This window comes from Myxine glutinosa (genome assembly GCF_964187855.1).
Source record: "Myxine glutinosa chromosome 12 unlocalized genomic scaffold, kmMyxGlut1.1 SUPER_12_unloc_1, whole genome shotgun sequence".
NCBI classification, from domain to species: domain Eukaryota; kingdom Metazoa; phylum Chordata; class Myxini; order Myxiniformes; family Myxinidae; genus Myxine; species Myxine glutinosa.
Genome location: NW_027616355.1, coordinates 797,501 through 818,282, shown reverse-complemented (window position 1 = coordinate 818,282; position 20,782 = coordinate 797,501). Strand labels below are relative to the sequence as shown.

Here is a 20,782-nt window from a genome sequence, read left to right as displayed (position 1 = left end):
AGGCTGCACGAGCAAATGGAAGCAATGTTTCTTCCAGAATGGCCCTGTACTTGAACTGGTTCAGGCTTCCATTCAGAACAACCAGGTCAGTTTTGCCCCCTGCATGAAAAGCAGCCCAAACGGTCACCCCACCACCTCCATCTTGGACTCTTGGCACTATACAATCTTCGTTGTGGGCTTCATGCACTTGTCTGCGCACTCGGACGCGGCCATCTTGACGATAGACCAGAAATCCTTGAAAGTGATCAGTGATCAGTGAAAATGAAAGTGATTTGAGGAGATCTCGCGAGATCTTGGAGACGGCGGCAGGGATTTTCGAAGCTCCACACGGTCTCCACGTTTTTCGAAGTTAAGTCTGTTCACAATTGTATTTTGTCGAAACTGTATTTATCTTTCGGTGTGTGAAGTTATTGTGTGCAACTTTGGTTGTTTCTCGGTGTTTATCTTTCATAAATTGATCGTCTGTTTGCCGTGTCGCGAGCAAGGCCTTGTACAGTGTGCACTGTACAACCTTGAGGCTTTGTTTTTCTCTCAGTGGTCCGTCGTTTGTGATCCAATAACTTTCGTTCTCTGTATTCCCAGTCTTTTCACCCATAGCCTACTTCCTTGTGTAAATCTCAACTCAAAAAAAAAAAAAAAAAAAAAAAAAAAAAAAAAAACATTTCCTTCTCTGTTCTCATTCGTTTATTCATTCTTATTCGTTCGTTCGTTCTTCGACCACGTGTTTCTCCCCCATTTCCCCAGATAGTTTTCACTCATTAACCTTCAATGTTTACACTTTCCCCTGAAGTTATGTATTCCGTCATATTTTATAACACCTTTTTCTTCTTCTTCTTTAAAAGGCTGCTTTCGACTTGCTCACCAAATCAATTCATCCCAAAAAAAATATCCATCTCCTATAGTGCCTTTTTTCTACATTCCCTAAACTCTCCTGCACTCCATCCTCCATCCAGCGTACTTAAACGTATTTTTAACTCGAAGGTCACAAGAAACTCATTTTGCAATAAATGTTCGTTTCCCATAAATCGTACACTTTCAAAAATCCAATCTCACCCCTCCCCTCCAAATCTTCCCCATAACCCCTCCCCTCCAAATCTTCCCCATCACCCCTCCCCTCCAAATCTTCCCCATCACCCATCCCTTTCAAATCTCCCCCCTTGCCCCCTCCCTCCTAAACTACCCCCTCACCCCTCCCCGCCAAGACGCCCCCTCGCCCCTCCCCTCCTAGACTCCTGCCTCACCCCTCCCCTCCAAATCTCCCCCATATCCCATCCCTTTCAAATCCCTCCCCTTGTCCCTTCCCTCCCAAACTCCCCCCTCACCCCTCCCCTTCAAATCTCCCCACCCTCATTGCTTCTCAATTTCCCCCCTCTCACTCCCCCTCCTCAAAGCGTCCTCCCCGCTTCTTCCCCCTTCAAACTCTCACCTCCATCTCCCCCAACCTTCTGCCTCGCTCTTCCCCCTCCTCAAATAACACCTCATTGTGGCTCACCCAATCACCATCAAACCTTTTGTCCGCCCCATCCTTCCCTTTCTCCGAGCTATTCTGAAATCTCTGACACACCTTCAACAGCTCTCCCTATCTCTTCCACCTCTTCCACATCTTACCCTACCCCTCCTCCCCCCTGTTCTGTATCTGATGCTCCCCCTTCCTCTTCATTAACGGTATGGACCTCAAACATCCGGGGCCTTCGTTCAAACTTAACTGATCTCTCCATACAGGTTGCTTCTGTCAAACCAGACGTGATCTGCTTAACAGAAACTTTCCTCCTTTATGATGTCTCTGATTCCATAGTATCTCTCCCGGGCTACTCCCTCCTCCGGTATGATAGACCTGAGCCTCGTCCTGGAGGCGGGGTTGCTATCTTTATCAAAAACTCTCTTCCTCACTCGCCCTGCACTGCACTCTCTCCACCTCACCCCCAGGAATACCTCTGGCTACGGCTTCCCCTTCGCTCCCACCTCTTGTTCATATGTGTGTTGTACCGTCCACCAAACAGTGATGACTCCATCTACATCTCGCTGTCTGATGATATGGACCAACTTCTATCTACTCATCCCAACTCTCTCTTCCTCATATGTGGTGATTTCAACTGTCATCATGCCAGTTGGCTGGGTGTGGGTACCTCTCTCACCAGCCATGGCTCCTCAGCAAAGGACTTCTGCGACTCACTGGGACTGACACAATCTGTCAATTTCCCGACCCGGATCTCAGTCAACGGAACATCTTCTCTTCTGGACTTGGTTATGACTAACTTCCCTGAAAATGTCTGCTGCTCTTCTTCTGCTCCGATCGGATCATCTGATCATGTCCTTGTTAAAGTGGACATCTCTCTGACCATCCTCAGGGAGCCTGCTCAGCGTCGACGAGTCTGGCATTTCACTCAGGCCAACTGGCACGGTCTTCAAGCAGCCATCAATCATCTGGACTGGTCTCCCATCTCTACCACCTCTGACATCAACTCATCCTGGGAATTCTTCCAAAGTAAATTGCTCTCTCTCATGCACAGATTTATCCCATCTCGTCTTCAGTTGTCATACCCTTCCTCCCGTCCATGGTACACGGAATCTTGTGGTGAGGCTGTTGCCCAGAAACAACTTGCCTTCGTCTCCTGGAAAGCAAATCCAACGGAAGGAAATCTCATTTCCTTTCACAAAGCCCGAAACAAGTGTGTGTCCACCCTCAGGAGAGCCAGGAAACAATATCTCTCCGTTCTCAAGACCGAACTCTCTTATCTGTCTCCCTCTTCCAAATCCTGGTGGCGTCTGGTCAAATCCGTTTCTGGTGTTTGTTCCCCCTCCATCCCCTCCCTTACCTCAAACGGCTACACAGCTGACTCCGCACGTGAAAAAGCTGAATGCCTCAACTCTGTGTTTGCCTCTAAATCTTGTGTCCCAAACCCATCCCTCTCTGTACCCACCATACCCAGTCGTACCCTGCTGCTTCTGGACTCCGTGTCCTTTCCTCCTGACAAGGTGGAAAAGTTTCTGTCAACCCTCGACTCTGATTCTGCAACTGGACCCGACGGCATCAGCCCACGGGTCCTAAAATCCTGCTCTGCTGCTCTATCTCACCCTCTCTCTGTTCTCTTCACCCTCTCTTTTGCTCAAGGTCAACTGCCATCTGCTTGGAAATCAGCCAACATCACCGCTTTGCACAAAAAAGGTGCAAAAACAGATCCTAGCAACTACAGACCAATCAGCCTTCTCCCAATTATCAGCAAAGTCATGGAATCCATCATTGCTTCTGATATGAAATCTTTCCTCTTCTCCAATGGCTTGATCTCTGATCATCAATTTGGTTTCAGACCAGGTCACTCTACTCTGGACATGCTGCTTCTGCTGTCTCAACAATGGATGGAGGTCCTCAATGCCAAACAGGAAATTAGAGCTGTCTCCCTCGACATATCACGTGCCTTCGACACGGTCTGGCACCCCGCTCTGCTCACCAAACTCTCCTCCTTTGGTATCCATGGAAATCTCCACGCATGGCTGGCGGACTTCCTCTCAAGTCGTCGTCAACGTGTGGCCCTGAATGGGTTTCTCTCATCTCCTCTTCCTGTTCAGGCTGGAGTTCCCCAAGGCAGTGTTCTGGGCCCCGTGCTTTTTCTGGTCTTCATCAATGATCTCTCTGACTCTCTCGAAAATCCTCTCTATCTCTTTGCTGATGACTCCACTCTCTGCCGCTCCATTCCTCTTCCCTCAGATCGGCAGTCTGCTGCCTCCTCGCTCTCTGAAGACCTGCACAAAATCACAGACTGGTCAAACAAGTGGAACATGTCTTTCAATCCTGACAAATCTCACACTCTTACTATGTCTCTCCGAAAAGATCGACTGGACAACCCTCCCATCTACTTTCTCAACAATCCTCTCCAAGAAGTTCTGTCGCTCAAGATTTTGGGTCTCACTATCTGCCATGATCTTTCTTGGGAAAACCACATTTCCAAGCTGGCCTCCAAAGCCAGTCGCCGACTGGGCATCCTCCGTCGTGCGAAGTCCTTCCTCGGCACACCTGAGCTCCTCACCACATACAAGGCTTTCATCCGCAGCTCAATGGAATACTGTTCTCCCCTATGGGCCGGTGCTCCTGCCTCACACCTAGCTCGGCTTCACGTTGTTGAAACCAAAGCTTTCAGAATTATTGGAATCTCCCGCGATGAAGCTATCTCTGAGGGCCTTTCACTCACTCACCGCAGGCAGGTAGGTGGTCTTTCTGTCTTCTACCGACTCCTCTCCGGCCTTGCACCCCCAGCTCTCTCTGTGCTCTGTCCCCCAAATATTCCTACAGGTCGCACAAGATCTGCCAGCAACCCTCTGATGGTTAAACTGCCGAAATCTCGGCTCTCCGCTCACCTTCACTCTTTCATTCCTCTTTTCTCCCGCCTCTGGAACAAACTCCCTCACTCCCTTCAATCCCACTCCTCCCTCCAGGTCTTTAAAACAGCTGTTCACCACCATCTCTTATCTTCCCCCATCCAAAACCTTGATCTTTTCTACCCCCGCTAATTCACCCCAGATCCACCTTGTTTGAAATTCCAACTTCTTTCCTGGAAGTCCTGGCAGTGTCCATATGTATTATACCTCTCCCACTGCCCCCTTCCCACGCCCCCCCCCCCCAAAGCCCTCACCCTCTCTCAGATCTCTCGATGTCTCCATGTCTCTCGGTCCCTGCTCTCAAATGTTGTGTTTGTGTCCTTCCCCCTCTCTCCCCATCTTGTCTACCGCTCCCTATGTTATGTTTTATGTGTCGGTTTGTCTTTCTGTGTGATTAATGTTCGCTCTTTCACGAGCCTCGATCTTGTATACAAAAAAAAAAAAAAAAAAAAAAAAAAAAAAATCTAGACTCGTCACTGAAGGTCACATGATTCCAATGTCCTGGCTGCCATTGACGGTGATCTCTGGCCCACTGCAATCGGCGCTGGCTGTTGTCTGGTCAGGCGTGGCTTTCTCAGGGGATGCCTGGCACGATAGCCTGCTTGAACCAGTCTTTGGTTGACTAGCCTTCTGGATACAGGCACATTTGTCAGTTGCTGCCACTCAGCCCTCAGCCGATTAGCTGACTTGGTATGGCCATTGCAGACTAACCGGTGCAGCTGGCGATCATCTCTCCTTGTGGTTCTGCGTGGACGTCCTGGCCTCGGTATTAGAGTAGTGACACCCCTCTGAGCATTTCGTTTCAGGATCTTTGACACCTGACCTTGAGTGATGGCATACTGCTGAGCAATAGCACGCCGTTTCATGCCAGAATTTCGTAAAGCCACCACTCCATGACAAACAGCATTGTCAAGTTGACGGACCATCTCCAGAGGAAGCGGCAATAACTTTTGTAGATGTGCAGCAGTTGTTTTCCACTAATACAGAACGCAACAACCCTTATATACCCGATTGTGAAGCCAATCGTCAAATGTACCTGTCTTTACATTTTGTCACGCCACCTGTGATATAATCCTTTATTGACTTCTTGCTGCGAAAGACAATCAGTGACATGGTTCTTTCAACAAAGACATCACCGAAGGGTAAAAGAAACTCACCAGATTGATATACTGAGTTGAGAAAGTAAACCCAAGTCAAGAAAAAATATATATATTCCATATTAAATGCCAAGTCTGTATATTAAAATAATTGTAGAAACAACCAATGTTTAGAAAAAAATCCATCATTTAGAAAAAAACCGATACTGTACAATTAATTAAATTCATTTTTAAATAAGAATTGAAGAAGAGAAATAAGAATGTGTATGCGTGTGTGTGCCCACTGGTCACATTCCCCCATTCCCCGATCCAGGAATGTGTGAAATTCACAATAAAAGACGAGACGAGTGATACCATTTTCTGTCAACACCCGTCACCTTAACTTCTGTATGCTGCGATTTATTACCATGATTTTACTTGCCAAGCTGAAGCTCGAAATATAAGTTTTACAAGCTCTTTATAAATCAGCGTTTGTTATCTTATTCTTTGTAATCGGCATGTGTATGCATTTTACAGCTATTGGTGTATAATTATCCATTTGTTACAGTGAAACATGCGTCTATATCCATTTGTGTAAAAATGGTAGTGTGGAGCACTGCTAAAAGGTATGCTGGTATATTAAAATCAAACTTGCCTTGGTTGCCACACTCACCTCTTGGCTGTCTACCCTGGGTTGGGAATCCAGACCCAGCTATAAACTGTCATGCAGGTGTTTCACAAGCAGGGTGATTCATCAATGTGTGCCGTCCCATGGACGTTAAACTGGTACCCCGTCTACCGGATTTAAATGGTGGATGTTAAATACTACAAGGTGTCCTTCACGAAGAGTAGGAGAGCTATCGCCGGCACCATGGCCAAATTCCTGCCCTAACCTTAATCCTGGCCAGCCGGTTCGTGAAAGACTTGGGCTAAGCTACCTCCACATCTCCCCACCCCCTCCTCCCATTAACCCCTGACCAACTCCACACGAATGTGGGAATAATTGTTCCCGTTAAATAAGAAGAAACAGCGGAGGCGGAGGAGGAAGAAGTGCCAACAGAGGAAGAAGAACCTTACAATGGATGCCAACAAATAATACCTACGATCAATAATTATTAATCGTAATAATAACAATAACTTATTTTTGTATAGGAGAGAGGGTGAAGGATGGAGTGGTGGAAAGGGTGGAACGTGGGGGGTGGAACGTGGGGTGGGGTGGAACGTGGGGGGTGGAACGTGGGGGGGTGGGGGTGGAACGTGGGGGGTGGTGAAACGTGGGGGGAACGGGGGAGGGGGTGGAACGTGGGGGGGAAGGGGGAAACATAGGGGCTAGGGGGAAACGTGGGGGGAAGGGGGGAAAGTGGGGGGTGGGGGAAACGTGTGGGGGGTGGGGGACGTGAAACGTGGGGGGGGGGGGTGGAAACATGGGGGGAGGGGGGAGACGTGGGGGGTAGAGGGCAAACATGTGGGGTGGGGAACGTGTGAGGTGGGGACCGTGTGAGGTGGGGAACGTGGGGGGGGGGGGGTGTGGAACGTGGGGAGGGGGGGTGGAACGTGGGGGGGGGGGGGGTGGAACGTGGGGGGTGGTGAAACGTGGGGGGAACGGGGGAGGGGGGTGGAACGTGGGGGGGAAGGGGGAAACATGGGGGCTAGGGGGAAACGTGGGGGGAAGGGGGGAAAGTGGGGGGTGGGGGAAACGTGTGGGGGGTGGGGGACGTGAAACGTGGGGGGGGGGGGTGGAAACATGGGGGGAGGGGGGAGACGTGGGGGGTAGAGGGCAAACATGTGGGGTGGGGAACGTGTGAGGTGGGGAACGTGGGGGGGGGTGGAACGTGGGGGGGGGTGGAACGTGGGGGGGGTAGAATGTGGGGGGGGAGGTGAGACGTGTGGGGGAGGGGGAAACGTGGGGGTGGGGGAGAACGTGGGGGTGGGGGAAGTGGGGGGGGACGTGGAATGTGGGGGGGAGGGCGAGACATGAGAAATGGAGGACGGCAGCCGGCAGGGGGGGGGGGAGAATGGGGAGAGAGGAGGGAGAGGAGGGAGAGTGGCGGGGGAGAGAGGCAGGGGAGAGAGGCGGGGGAGAGTGGCGGGGGAGAGTGGTGGGGGAGAGTGGCGGGGGAGAGTGGCGGGGGAGTGGGGAGAGAGTGGCGAGAAGAGTGGCGAGAAGAGTGGCGAGAATAGTGGCGAGAAGAGTGGCGAGAAGAGTGGCGAGAAGAGTGGCGAGAAGAGTGGCGAGAAGAGTGTGGGGGAAGGAGGATGACAGGAGGAGTGTGGGGGGGGGGGGAGAGTGACGGGAAGTGTGGTTGGGGGGAGGAGGGGAGGCTGACAGGAGGTGAGTGGGGGGAGGGGGCGAGAGGGTGACGGAAGGAGATGAGGTGGAGAGCAAATGACTAGTGACAGTCATGGTGGGAGAGAGAATAGTGAGGGGCTAAGGACAGCACAGGTGAGAAGGAGAGGGGAAAGGTGGTAGTCATGGGGGGATTGTGGGAGGACGGGGGCATGGGGAGGAGGGAGGATGGGGTGAGGGGGAATGTGGGGGGGTTGGGGAGATGTGGGGGTTTGAGAGGGTGAGGGGGGTTGGGGTGGGGCGAGGAGGAGTTGGGGGGATGAGGTGATTGGGGGGATGAGGTGGTTGGGGGGTTGAGGGCGGGTTGGGGGGATGATGGGGGGGGTTGGGTGGATGAGGGGAGTTGGGTGGATGAGGGGGGGTTGAGGGATGAAGGGGGTTGGGGGATGAGGAGGGGTTGGGGGATGGGGAATGAGGGTGGGTTGGGGGGGTGAGGGTGGGTTGGGGGGTGAGGGTGGGTTGGGGGGTGAGGGGAGTTGGGTGGATGAGGGGGGTTGGGGGGGATGAGGGGGAGGAGAAGGGGTTAGGGGGATGAGAAGGGGTTGGGGGGATGAGAAGGGGTTGGGGGGATGAGAAGGGGTTGGGGGGATGAGAAGGGGTTGGGGGGATGAGAAGGGGTTGGGGGGATGAGAAGAGGTTGGGGGGAATGAGAAGGGGTTGGGGGGAATGAGAAGGGGTTGGGGGGATGAGAAGGGGTTGGGGGGATGAGAAGGGGTTGGGGGGATGAGAAGGGGTTGGGGGGATGAGAAGGGGTTGGGGGGATGAGAAGGGGTTGGGGGGATGAGAAGGGGTTGGGGGGATGAGAAGGGGTTGGGGGGATGAGAAGGGGTTGGGGGGATGAGAAGGGGTTGGGGGGATGAGAAGGGGTTGGGGGGATGAGAAGGGGTTGGGGGGATGAGAAGGGGTTGGGGGGATGAGAAGGGGTTGGGGGTTGATGGGGGTGTGGGCTTGATGGGGGTGGGGGTTGGGGGGTTGAGGAGGATGGGGGGATTGAGGCGGCTGGGGGTTGAGGGGGATGGGGGGTTAAGGAGGATGGGAGGGATTGAGGATGGGGAGGGATTGAGGAGGATGGGGAGGGATTGAGGAGGATAGGGAGGGATTGAGGAGGATAGGGAGGGATTGAGGAGGATAGGGAGGGATTGAGGAGGATAGGGAGGGATTGAGGAGGATAGGGAGGGATTGAGGGGGATGGGGGGATTGAGGAGGATTGGGAGGTTGAGGAGGGATGGGGTTGAGGGGTTGGGGATTTTGAGGGGGGGGGGGGGGGTGAAGGGTTGAGGGGAGGAAGAAGAGTTGAGGGGGAGGAGGATGGGGGAGGGTGTGTATGGCGCGAACAAGGGATAAATGCAAGCAGTTACAGAACCAAGACAAGGATGAGTGGGCTAGACGAACTCACGTCTCGCAAGGAACCTCGGCCATGCCACACTGCTGCTCTTCCTTTGCCTTAAACCTGCATGTGTTGTCAGTCCGACATCATCGCAAAGTCAATATCTGTTGGTACAAAATTCCTTCAACACCCAACACATCAAAATATGAGGTACAGTGAGAGGTTCGCCACCAACAAACCAAACCCCATGCAAGAGTCAAGGGAAACGGCCCTCAAACATCACGATCCATTCTCAAAAAACGATAACAAAAAAACCTATCTTCCGCCACAACGGCGATTCCATAACATGCCAAGTAATTACTAATAGTCACAAACAAAAGCTGAATAAAATTTATACAGCCTTGAAAACAAGACCGAAATGACAAAATTATTAAAATAAATAAATATGTAAATAATAAATAAAAAAACCAATGCTACCAACTATTCCGACATGACCTATATGAAATGCATATGAAGAGAAAACAAAGTTGGGAGAGATGTCGTTCTCAAGGAAAAATTACCACATATATACCCTTACCAAAAAGAATAACGAGCAAATAATTACCTGGGTATGGGTATTACGATGGGTGTTATTATGAATAAAAAACAGTGGTGGACAGTGTTGTTTCAGACCTTAACATCGGTACTAGGACACCTTTGTGAAAAAGTGCGAGATGCACTAACACTATATTGGAGACACTTTATATAAACCTCTGCTTCTCATTCGGCTTTAACATTCCCTTCACTAAAAGGAAATGCTAGTTGCATTAATGCATTAGAGTAATGTTTTCAAGCATCAAGGTGGTAACGTGGTAAAGCCGTGTAATGTGCGCAGTGCGCTTGCAGGCCATTACTTCAAGCTACTGTCGGCTTCGTCGCCAAGACAACTGTCTAGACTCTAGACTCTAGACTCTAGAGCATGGGTTCCAATCAGTGGGCCATGGCCCACTGGTGGGCCACAGCACTTTTTCCAGGTGGGCCACAGAGACTGCCCAATATTTGCCCAAAATAATATAATATTTTCACGCACAAGGCCTAAAACAAGAGTTCAATTCTGTGTGTGTTGGTGGTGGCCAGTGGTAGCCACCCACTATTCCCTGCATATATTTTTTAGTCTTGTTCTTTTATATTTTTTTAAGAAACCCTTCTGAAATGACAAAACGAGGATATGATGAGCAATACATAAAGTTTGGATTCATATCCTCAGATGGTCGTGGAGAATTAAAGGGACAATGCGTCCTGTGCCAGAAAGTTCTCGGAAATCAATCTTTGCGGCCATCGAAGTTGAAGCTCAATTTGGAGAAGATTCATCCACATCATCAACATAAGGATGTGGACTTCTTCAAGTGAACGGAAGAGAACGTGAAGCGCCAGCGCTTGGATCAAAGTGGAACATTATTTCAGCAAAACAAGCGTTTTACAGAGGCTTCTCATGCCGTCAGCCTCCACATTGCGCAACAGAAGAAACCTCACACAGTCAGAGAGACTCTGATCAAGCCATGTGCTCTGAAGATGGCTAGCATTCTGCTTGGAGAAGAAGCTGAAAAAAAGTTCAACGAAACTTCTGTCAAATAATACGGTTCAAAGGAGGATTGCTGACTTGTCTAGCGACATAAAAGAAGAGGTGATTGCTGAAATCAAAGACGCTGCATTTGGATTGTTCTCAATTCAGTTCACACGAGAGTGAACACCAAATTAATTCAACTTCCTGAGAAGATGCAATCTTTGGCCTTTGGCTTTGGCCTGCTTGAGCAGGCCGTCACGTCATGTAACATATGGTAAAGTTTAAATTTCCTCCATTGAACGGTTTTCGATGTACACTCAATATGCGCGAAATCAAGTGGGCATGTAACATGTGGTAAAGTTTAAATTTCCTCCGTTGAATGGTTTTTCATGTACACTCAATATGCGCTATATCAAATGGTCATGAGACATGTGGTAAAGTTTAAATTTCCTCCGTTGAATGGTTTTTCATGTCCACTCAATATGCGCTTTATCAAATGGTCATGAGACATGTGGTAAAGTTTAAATTTCCTCCGTTGAATGGTTTTTCATGTCCACTCAATATGCGCTTTATCAAATGGTCATGTAACATGTGGTAAAGTTTAAATTTCCTCCGTTGAATGGTTTTTCATGTCCACTCAATATGCGCTTTATCAAATGGTCATGTAACATGTGGTAAAGTTTAAATTTCCTCCGTTGAATGGTTTTTCATGTACACTCAATATGCGCTATATCAAATGGTCATGAGACATGTGGTAAAGTTTAAATTTCCTCCGTTGAATGGTTTTTCATGTACACTCAATATGCGCTATATCAAATGGTCATGAGACATGTGGTAAAGTTTACATTTCCTCCGTTGAATGGTTTTTCATGTACACATGTATGGGAATATAAAAACATCAAAAATTCAGTCAAACCATTAAATACTGCATTGTCGGGTCGCAAAACTGAAAAGCAGAACAGTATTTGTACACGTGCCTGAAGGCAGTAGACCGATGATGCCAGGTTAAGAGGAAAAGCGCCATCATTGGATAGGTTGTCCTCAGATGCCTTGGGATTCTACTGCCCCATTGACACGTATGCAACCACTCATCCATCAAGAACGTAGTCATCCAAGTGTTTGGGGGCGTGAACGAAGACGTCCTGACCTGACAGGAGGTGATGCGGTTGCCGTGCTGTCAGTACCATGGCGTTGGACCTGGGAATCACAGGGATGGGCAAGCATAGAGGGTAGAACGACAGGAGGAGGACTTGGGCGCAGAAGACGTTCAGCTGGAGTTGAGAGAATGGGAGGTATGTGCGGTGGATCGGGGGGGAGCAATAGGTGGCCCATCCAAGTCGCCTTCATCACCGAGAGAATCATCAGAGGAACTTCTGTGCGGATGTGGGATGGTATGTGTAGTCCATGTAGGTACCATGTAACATTCCGATTGTAGTACATGATACGACGAGCGTCGGAGTTGAGAGACAGCAAACTTGCGGATGTCGCACCAGTTCCCGTCCACAGACAAAACCAGGTAACGATCCCGTGCTCGAGACTTGGATCCAGCTGAGTGCAAGTACACCAGGTCTCCAACAGGAACTGTCGGAGTAGCAGAGCGTTTTGTTGATGGGGACTTGGACTTCTCACTATAAGTATGGTTCCTGGAGCGTTGGGCATGCTGCTCTCGGCCAAGGTTCTGATTCAAGATTGGAATCTGGTGGTTAGTGAACTGGTCACGTTGTGTCCACATTTCCCATGCAGACATACTGCGAGATCTGATACGTGAGTTTAATCGGGCAGTAGCCGTGGAAAGCTGACGAGGCGACACTGGACCTCCTAACGGGTCTTCGTGTAATAATTCAGCTTTTAATTCCTGAATGGCTTTCTCGGCGACAGGGTTTTTGACGCGACTAAGCTCGAGGGAGACGCGGTGATCTTGCAGGAGCTTGTCATTAGTGGGAGACTTGAATGCAGAGGCTTGATCAGTCCGGATGACAGCAGGAAGCTCCTCTATCGGATGAAGTTCACTGATGAGTTTGAGCAGGCCGTCACGTAGTGTGTCATGGCGTTCGTCATAAATGAGAGGGGAACGGGTGTAGGAAGTGATGCACTCACGCAAGATCAAGATCAGTTGACGCCCACGCTTTGGGACATCTGCTGCAAAAGTCACACCAACTGTATCGGGAGGATCATAGGACGATTGAGGAATGGCACGCGGAGTGATTTTTCGTAGGGAAGCACAGTGGTGGCAAGATGTTTGTGAAACACCAGGTTGGGAGTTTACAGCTGGGTCGGCATTCGTATGCAGGCTATACAGTTCAGCTTAAAGGTCAGGTGTGCACCTCGAGACCATCCTGCCACGCACCCACACCTCGGATGGAAATGAACGTTCGGGTTCATCGCGATGCACAAAACGTGCCCGAACCAGAACCATCAAGTTCAGTGAGGTCAAGAAAACTGAGCCTCTTCTGTGGTCCGAAGAAAAGTGTTTTATTTTATTTTTTTTTCAAATCGATATTTTAAAAACCAAAATGTATGGATGTGTCACCAGTTTTAAGTTTATTCCATACGTCATTGTTAATGAGGACAACGATGGAGATGAAGCCCCGCCCCCATCCATTGTGACTCACGGTGCTTTGTTGTTGCGTTTCCGAACCTTGGTGTTTGAGTGGATGGAGATTAAGCCCCGCCCCCTTCCATTGTGACTCACAGAGCTTTGTTGCGTTTCGGAATTTTAGTGTTCAAGTTCGCGTGTGAGTCTTTTGCGCTCCCTTTATCCACCTTCGGCATTCAAAGCAAGATGTGGTCTTGCTTTGCAAGGATGAAGAAAAAATGGAAGAGAAACGATCGTCAGGTAATAATTGTTTTATTTATCTTTACAGCTCGTAAACTACACTGAATGACATTCCTTCAATGGCAATTACTTCCCATGAACTAGACGGTATTCAGAGAATACTTACCCCGCGCAGTCTTTAGGTGGACTTGGTGCGAGCCAACTCTTTTATATATATATATATATATAAAGGGGAGAACCGATTTTAAAATATCGATTTGAAAAAAAATAAAAATAAAACACTTTTCTTCGGACCACAGAAGAGGCTCAGTTTTCTCGACCTCACTGAACTTGATGGTTCTGGTTCGGGCACGTTTGGTGCATCGCGATGAACCCGAACGTTCATTTCCAGCCCAGGTGTGGGTGCGTGGCAGGATGGTCTCGAGGTGCACACCTGACCTTTAAGCTGTATTGTATAGCCTGCGTACGAATGCCGACCCAGCTGGAAACTCCCATCCTAGTTTCATTTGTGATGGGGACTGGGGTGTGAGACAGTGTCCTTCATTAAAAGTATAATAAACGCTGTCTCCATCGATCTTGCCAAGGCCGTGACAACTATCGGCTCAAAATCCTTTTAACTGTTGATTTGGTACAGTTACACGTATCGAGAATTTGGTACACGTATCGGGAGTACATACGACATCGCGTTTGTGAACACGATTATCGATCACGATTCACGACCACGATCATCACGATCATCACGATCATCACGATCATAGTGCATCGATCACGATTTGAAACACGATGGAATAATATTTAGCGATATGAACAGTGATGTGGCTTTTATTGAAATTCTAAAGATAGTGTTTAGATTTTGATGATTTACGTGTGATATGATTCATCGGATGTTTATATGAATCGTTTAAAATAAAAAAACCTTCAATTTCTGATATTTTCCCTTTTCATTTGGGCTTCCCAATTGGAGCCCCGCCCATAGGACGGGAACCGTTGCGAGTTGATTTAAATTTGGTGAAGATCCGTATACGGATACCTGGATTGAAACATTTTTAAGCGATTCTTCACCGTTGAGTGATCGGGCCATAAACGATGTGCAGCATGAAATTTGAAAAAAGTTGTGGACGAGTTATTACAAAACTTTGTGGATGAGTTGGGTTTGTGACGAGAACAAGCTGATTCGATTTTGGTTGATGTCGGATCCAGAACTAACGCTTCAGTTACACAAAACGTAAACTGTTCAACCTGGCGGAGGTGTGCTTTCCTCAGAGTACCGTTGTAGTTGAGAATGAGACTTCAGTTACTGCTCTGCAACGAGATTCTTTCGTCGCTGGTCTGACGAGTTAACGTAAAAACACGATCGGATTTTCTTATCTTATGCTGTCAATAAAACACCCTTCATTATTCATTCACGATTCATTCACTAAAAATAATTAATGCGAACACTTTTCACTCTTCATGTGACTCATACACTTCATGTAACTCTTCATGTGACCCAAAACACCACGAAGAACCAAAAAACCCCGAAGACCCCATGAAGACCCCAAATATCCAAAAAGACTAAAGCCCTAAAAAAAACACCATGAAGACCCAAAATACCCTGAAGATCCAAAATACCCCGAAGACCCAAAAGACCCTTAGGATCCAAAAGATCCCAAAGACCCTTAACGACTCCATAGACCCAAGCAATCCAAAACACCAAAAAGACCCCAAAACACCAAAAAGACCCCGAGGTCCCAGTGGACCCCAAATACCCAAATTACCCCGATGACCCAAAATACCTCAAAGACCCTAAAATACCCCAACGACCCAGAGGACCGAAAATACCCATGGACCTCAAAGATCCAGAGGACCCAAAAGACTCAAATGACCCAAAAGATGCCGTGAAACCAGAAGACCCAAAAGACCCTGAGGATCCAATTAACCCAAAAGACCCTGAGGACTCCGAAGTCCTAAAAGAAGAGTAATTATGTCTCTTACATTGGAAATGTCGATGGTGGCTTGCAAACCGAACCTCAAGGGTGGTGTACAGAAGCGGCGTTTTTTTTCATCACAATAAATACAAGGCACGTGGAGGTGAAATTCACTGCATGTAATGTTCAACGTGCGCAAAGTAAACCGAGTGTTCATTTACGTCTGCAGGATGTCTTATAAATAAAGAAGATATAAGCACACCTTACACTAGGCCCAGGCTTCAGACTTTGGCACGATCACGAGGCTGCACCGTCAAATAAACTGTTCCAACCCGTCATTTTTGACGGGTTTTCTACTTGTTTTAAATAATTAATTTACTAATCACATGGTTTGTGTCTTCCTCACCAATGTTTCATTTACTCATCACGTGGTTTGTATCTTCCTCACCTACCCCGTAGACCGAAGCGGTTGTACCTGTGCACTTCCGCAGAGCTGCAGTGGATGCCTCTCCGCACGAAACAACCCAGTCTCGACACCACCCACAGCATGAAGCACAGGAGGTACATATTACAGGGCCTGTAGAAAGTCTACACCCCCTTTTCAAAATGACCACCTTTTGTCACCTTATAGCCTGGAAATAAGTTGCATTAAACCAGACTTTTTCCACCTTTATTTACACATCGTAACCCACAACTTCCAAGTGAAAAACAAATTCTACAAATTTCAGAAAGTTGCTTAAAAAAACAAAACTAGAATATCTTGGTTGGATAAGTGTCCATCCCCCCGAGTTAATACTTGGTGGAAACACCTTTGACAACAATTACAGGTGTGAGTCTGTTTGGGTAGGTCTCTATCAACTTTGCACACCTTGATTGAGCAATATTTGCCCATTATTCTGTAAAAAAAACCTGTCAAGTTTTAAAAGCTCAGTCAAGTTGTGTAGGGAGCGTTGATGAACAGCAATCTTCAAGTCATGCCACAGATTTTCAATTTTATTTAGATCAGGGCTCTTTCTGGGCAACTCAAGGACATTTATCTTTTTGTTCATGAACCCCTCCAATGTAGCTTTGGCTGTGTGCTTCGGGTCGTTGTCATGCTGAAAGGTAAACTTCCGTCCCAATTTCAGCTTTCTTGCAGAGGGCAGCAGGTTTTCCTCTCGTATTTTTCTGTATTTTGCTCCATCCATTTTCCCTTCTATCCTGACATGTGCTCCAGTCCCTGCTGATGAGAAACATCCCCATAACATGATGCTGCCACCACCATGCTTCACAGTAGGGATGGTGTTCTTTGGGTGATGTTTTGGGTTTGCACCAAACATAACATTTTGCATTTAGGCCAAAAAGTTCGATCTTGGTTTCATCTGACCACAGAACGTTAATTTTATATACATATATATATATATATATATATATATATATATTGTATACAGAATCGAGGTTCGTGTAAGAGCTAACACATTGACCATTTAAACATGCACAGACACATAAAACATACAATGAAGGGAGTGGGAGACAGGAGGGGGAGAGAGATGGAAGCACAACAACAGTGGAGAACTGGGATGTCGGTAGATCTGTGGAAGGGAGAGGGCTGTGGAGGAGGGAGGCGTACACAGTATAAAGCAAATGAACATTACTAGGAATTTCAGGAAAGAAGTTGGGGATTGAAAGAAGTGGATTTGGGGTGTTTTAATGGGGGTAGAAAAGATCAAGGTTTTGGATGGGGGAAGATAAGAGATTGTGGTGAACAGCTGTTTTAAAGACCTGGAGGGAGGAGTGGGATTGAAGAAAGTGTGGGAGTTTGTTCCAGAGGTGGGAGAAAAGAGGAATGAAAGAGTGAAAGTGAGCAGAGAGTCTTGATTTTGGCAGTTTAACCATGAGAAGGTTTCTGGAAGATCTTGTGGGTCCTGCAGGAATATTTGGGGGACAGAGCACAGACAGAGCAGAGGGAACAAGGCTGGGGAGGAGTCGGTAGAAGACAGAAAGACCACCAACCTACCTGCGGTGAGAGAGAGAAAGGCCCTCAGTTTTTCCACAACACCGGTTCTGCCACATAGCTTCAGAATCTCCGGAATGTTTTTTTTGCATATTTCAAACATGACTCAAGGTGGACTTTTTTGAGTAATGGCTTCCTTCTTGCCACCCGACTGTACAGGCCAGAGTTGTGGAGTGCTTGGGATATTGTTGTCACATGCAAACAGTGACCAATCTTTGCCATAAAGGCCTGTAAATCTTTCAAAGTTACCATTGGCCTTTTGGTGGTCTCTCTGATCAGTCTCCTCCTTGCTTGGTCATCCAGTTTGGTGGGACGGCCTGATCTTGGCAGGGTATTGGTGGTACCATACGCCTTCCACTTCTTAATGATCGTCTAGACTCTAGACTGTGCTGCAAGGGATATTCAAGGCCTTTGAAATATTTTTATACCTATCGCCTGATCTGTGTCTTTCCACAACTTTATCCCAGAGCTCTTTTGAAAACTCCTTGGTGCTCATGGTTGTCTTTTCTGTGAAATGTACTACCCAGCAGAGGAAACCTACAGGAACAGCTGATTTTATTCTGAATAATCAGAATCACTACAATTTAACACAGGTGGAGGCCAATGAACTTGGTGTGTGATTTTGAAGGTGATTGGTTACACCTGAGCTAATTTACAATTGCTATTATAAGGAAGGTGGACACTTATCCAATCAAGATAAACTAGTTTTGTATTTTTAATAAATTAAAATAAATTTGTATAATTTGTTTTTCATTTGGAAGTTGTGGGTTACGATGTGTAAATAAAGGTGGAAAAAGTCTGGTTTAATGCATTTTAATTCCAGGATATAAGGAAACAAAAGGTGAAAATTTGAAAAGGGGGGTGTAGACTTTCTACAGACACTGAACAAATACAAAATAACCCAACTGGGGTTTTTGATTGGATGTTTGGATGGATGGACGAATTCAAAAATCCGAGGCCTCAGCATGCACAGACAGACCTCAGGCTTTTGGCCTTCAGGCCTCGAATAGCTTCCTTCTCCGAAGAGATTGTGTTGTTGTTGTTGTTGTTGTCGAATTCTTGTTGTTGTGAAGGCCATCACCACCCATGTGTGCACTGGGGCCTCCACCACCATAAATCCGGTGCTATGTGTGTGTTATGTTGTTATGTTATGGGGGATTGGAGAAACAGCGGCTCTTTGTATGATCGTCCATCTTGGTTTTTGGGCTTTTCATGGCTTTGGAAAAACCCGACACTTTGGGATTCGGATTCAAGATCACGTGTTGATTTTTTTTTAACCCTTTGTTAATTAAAAGAGGTGTTTTTAAATCACATACCATTCATCATATATCACCAATTCTGAATATCGATGCTCCCAATATTGTTAGTTTCAAGATAAAAAATAGTATATTTCCACAACATTGTTCAACGACCGTGAGTGATTCATTTATCTTGTGAGTGCAGGTGGAACCAAACACAACCCAGAAGGAGACGGAGCATCTGGAGAAGCTCACCTGCCCCGTTTGCCTTTGCATCGCAGTTGGGCCGCACAGGAACCTTCCCTGCCGCCATGTTTATTGTGTGTCGTGCCTGCAAGGAGTGCATCGTCACAACACCGGACAGGTGCACTGTGCGTTTTGTCGGAGCCACGTAACACGGGAGGTATTCTGCCGAGGTAACCATCAGGAATGGAAGATTACCAATTGCTGCTTTCATAGTTACCTTGTTTTTATTACAACAGGGTGCGCATGCCACCCGGTCGTTTCGATGACGATTCTTAATCAAATGAGGGGCAAGTTGTACTTCATAAACATATTGCATGTGTATCTGTTAATCTCATTCAGGATGTAAAATGAAGTGAAACGTGAAAAAGGATGTTTTATAATACATTGTAGCTGTTGTTGTTGTTTGTGTGCTTCTTTTGTGTCACGCTTTATTCCATAAAAAAGACCGGAAGTCCAACAGCGGTGTAGCCGGGCTTGTAAAATATTATAAACCACAAACACGTATGATTAGCTTTTAAAACAGTCGCTGATGGTGTCTATAACATTAAACAAAGAAATTTGGAGGAATCCCGACATCCGTGAGGTAAGTTTTACTTACAGAACTGAGCGAAGATCTACTGTAATCTATATACCCCACAAGGGTTGGAGGTGTGCTCCTTTACCAAGCAGCTAGCTAGCGTTTACCAAGCCAGCCGTTCCTTACCGGTTTTGAATGGAGTGCTTGCTCGAATGTTTAAACCACTTGGCGATCTCTCCACAAGAAACTTGGTAAATGAACACACACCCAATGTTCTTGAGACCCGACCATAGATCGTCTGTAATCTATATACCCCAAAGAGGAATGACCTTTCCTGCCGCTCTCAAAGTGAGCGGGTGTTCACACCGTAATGACATCATATACGTGTGACCTTGATTGCCACCTGTTTCCCATTTCAGACCTCGACATCGAAGCTCGGAGAGCTTTTGCGCATGACTACTTCCCTCAGTATCTTCGGGTGAAAGAAGCAACACCTCACCTTGGAGGAGGCTTCATGCATGACCTCAACACTCGTCTCGCATATCAATGGTATGCTGTCAAGGTAAGGTACCATGAGGAAGTAAAATGTTTTGGATTACTTTGAACAAGATATTTGATAAAGGAAGAGGTTATATTATTTATTTTTTCAGGCAAGTGCAAAATCAGACTGTAAGGTGTACACATTAATGGGGAGACGAATAAGCATACATGTGACAATTGTGACAGACAATGTTCATTATACAGATTAAATAAATCATTCCAGTTGCCCACGAGGTTCACCATTCGGTGATGATGGACAACCAGTTGTCGTAAACTGGAGGGCCTCATTCACACCCTGAAGGCCTGAACGGTCCAGATGCGGGAACCCCTTAATCACCACCTTCTCAGTCTAATTCTTTCCTTCCACAAGGAAACCATCCTCCATCCAATCCTTTCAAGCATTCTTGTGAGACACTTTTCTTTCTCATTCCAGCAGGTGGAATAATTTCTTGGCCTGGTAACGTCATCAAATTCCCAGTCTTTAATCCAAGGCCTACATAACGTCCTATACTAAGGCTTCTAGCCTGTGGTAAGGCCTATAACACCAAGGAAGAGACAAGGAGTGGATGCAGAGAGGACCAGTCTTGGTCCCCTTTCAAGGCCGGAGTTTTTTTTGTATGCAGAGTGAAGACTTGTGGAAGTGATATAACAAATAATGTATCGGGACGCAACTGAACAAAAGGAACAGTAGAGAGAGGAAGGCACCAACCGCATGATAGAAGGACAAAATAGAGGACGGGGAGACATCGACAAACAATGGGTGTTAGCGAAGGGATGAGATGCAGGGGACACATGGTGTGGACAAGATGGACACATAAGCAAACTCTCAGGAAGGATAAAAACTGCAGATTTGGAAGGATGGGGTTTAGGGTGAGGGTAACGAGATGAGATGTCATGG

At 47.2% G+C, this 20,782-nt stretch overlaps 1 protein-coding gene across 5 annotated transcripts in view; it reads right to left on the bottom strand.

The window, feature by feature from the left end:
• UBA3 (ubiquitin like modifier activating enzyme 3) overlaps positions 1-9,573 on the bottom strand; it is a 100,016-nt gene extending 90,443 nt beyond the window's left edge. Inside the window, exons 1-2 of one of the 5 annotated variants that reach the window (XM_078768608.1) lie at positions 9,364-9,573; positions 9,194-9,247 (exon numbers count right to left, since the gene is read on the bottom strand). In XM_078768608.1, the coding sequence (XP_078624734.1) occupies positions 9,194-9,216 (23 nt within the window). In that variant the 5' untranslated portion in view covers positions 9,217-9,247; positions 9,364-9,573. Of the gene's footprint in view, positions 1-9,193 lie in introns of all 5 variants that reach the window. The other 4 variants (XM_078768610.1, XM_078768612.1, XM_078768609.1 and 1 more) reach the window with 4 other exon arrangements.
• Positions 9,574-20,782: the final 11,209 nt, after the last annotated feature.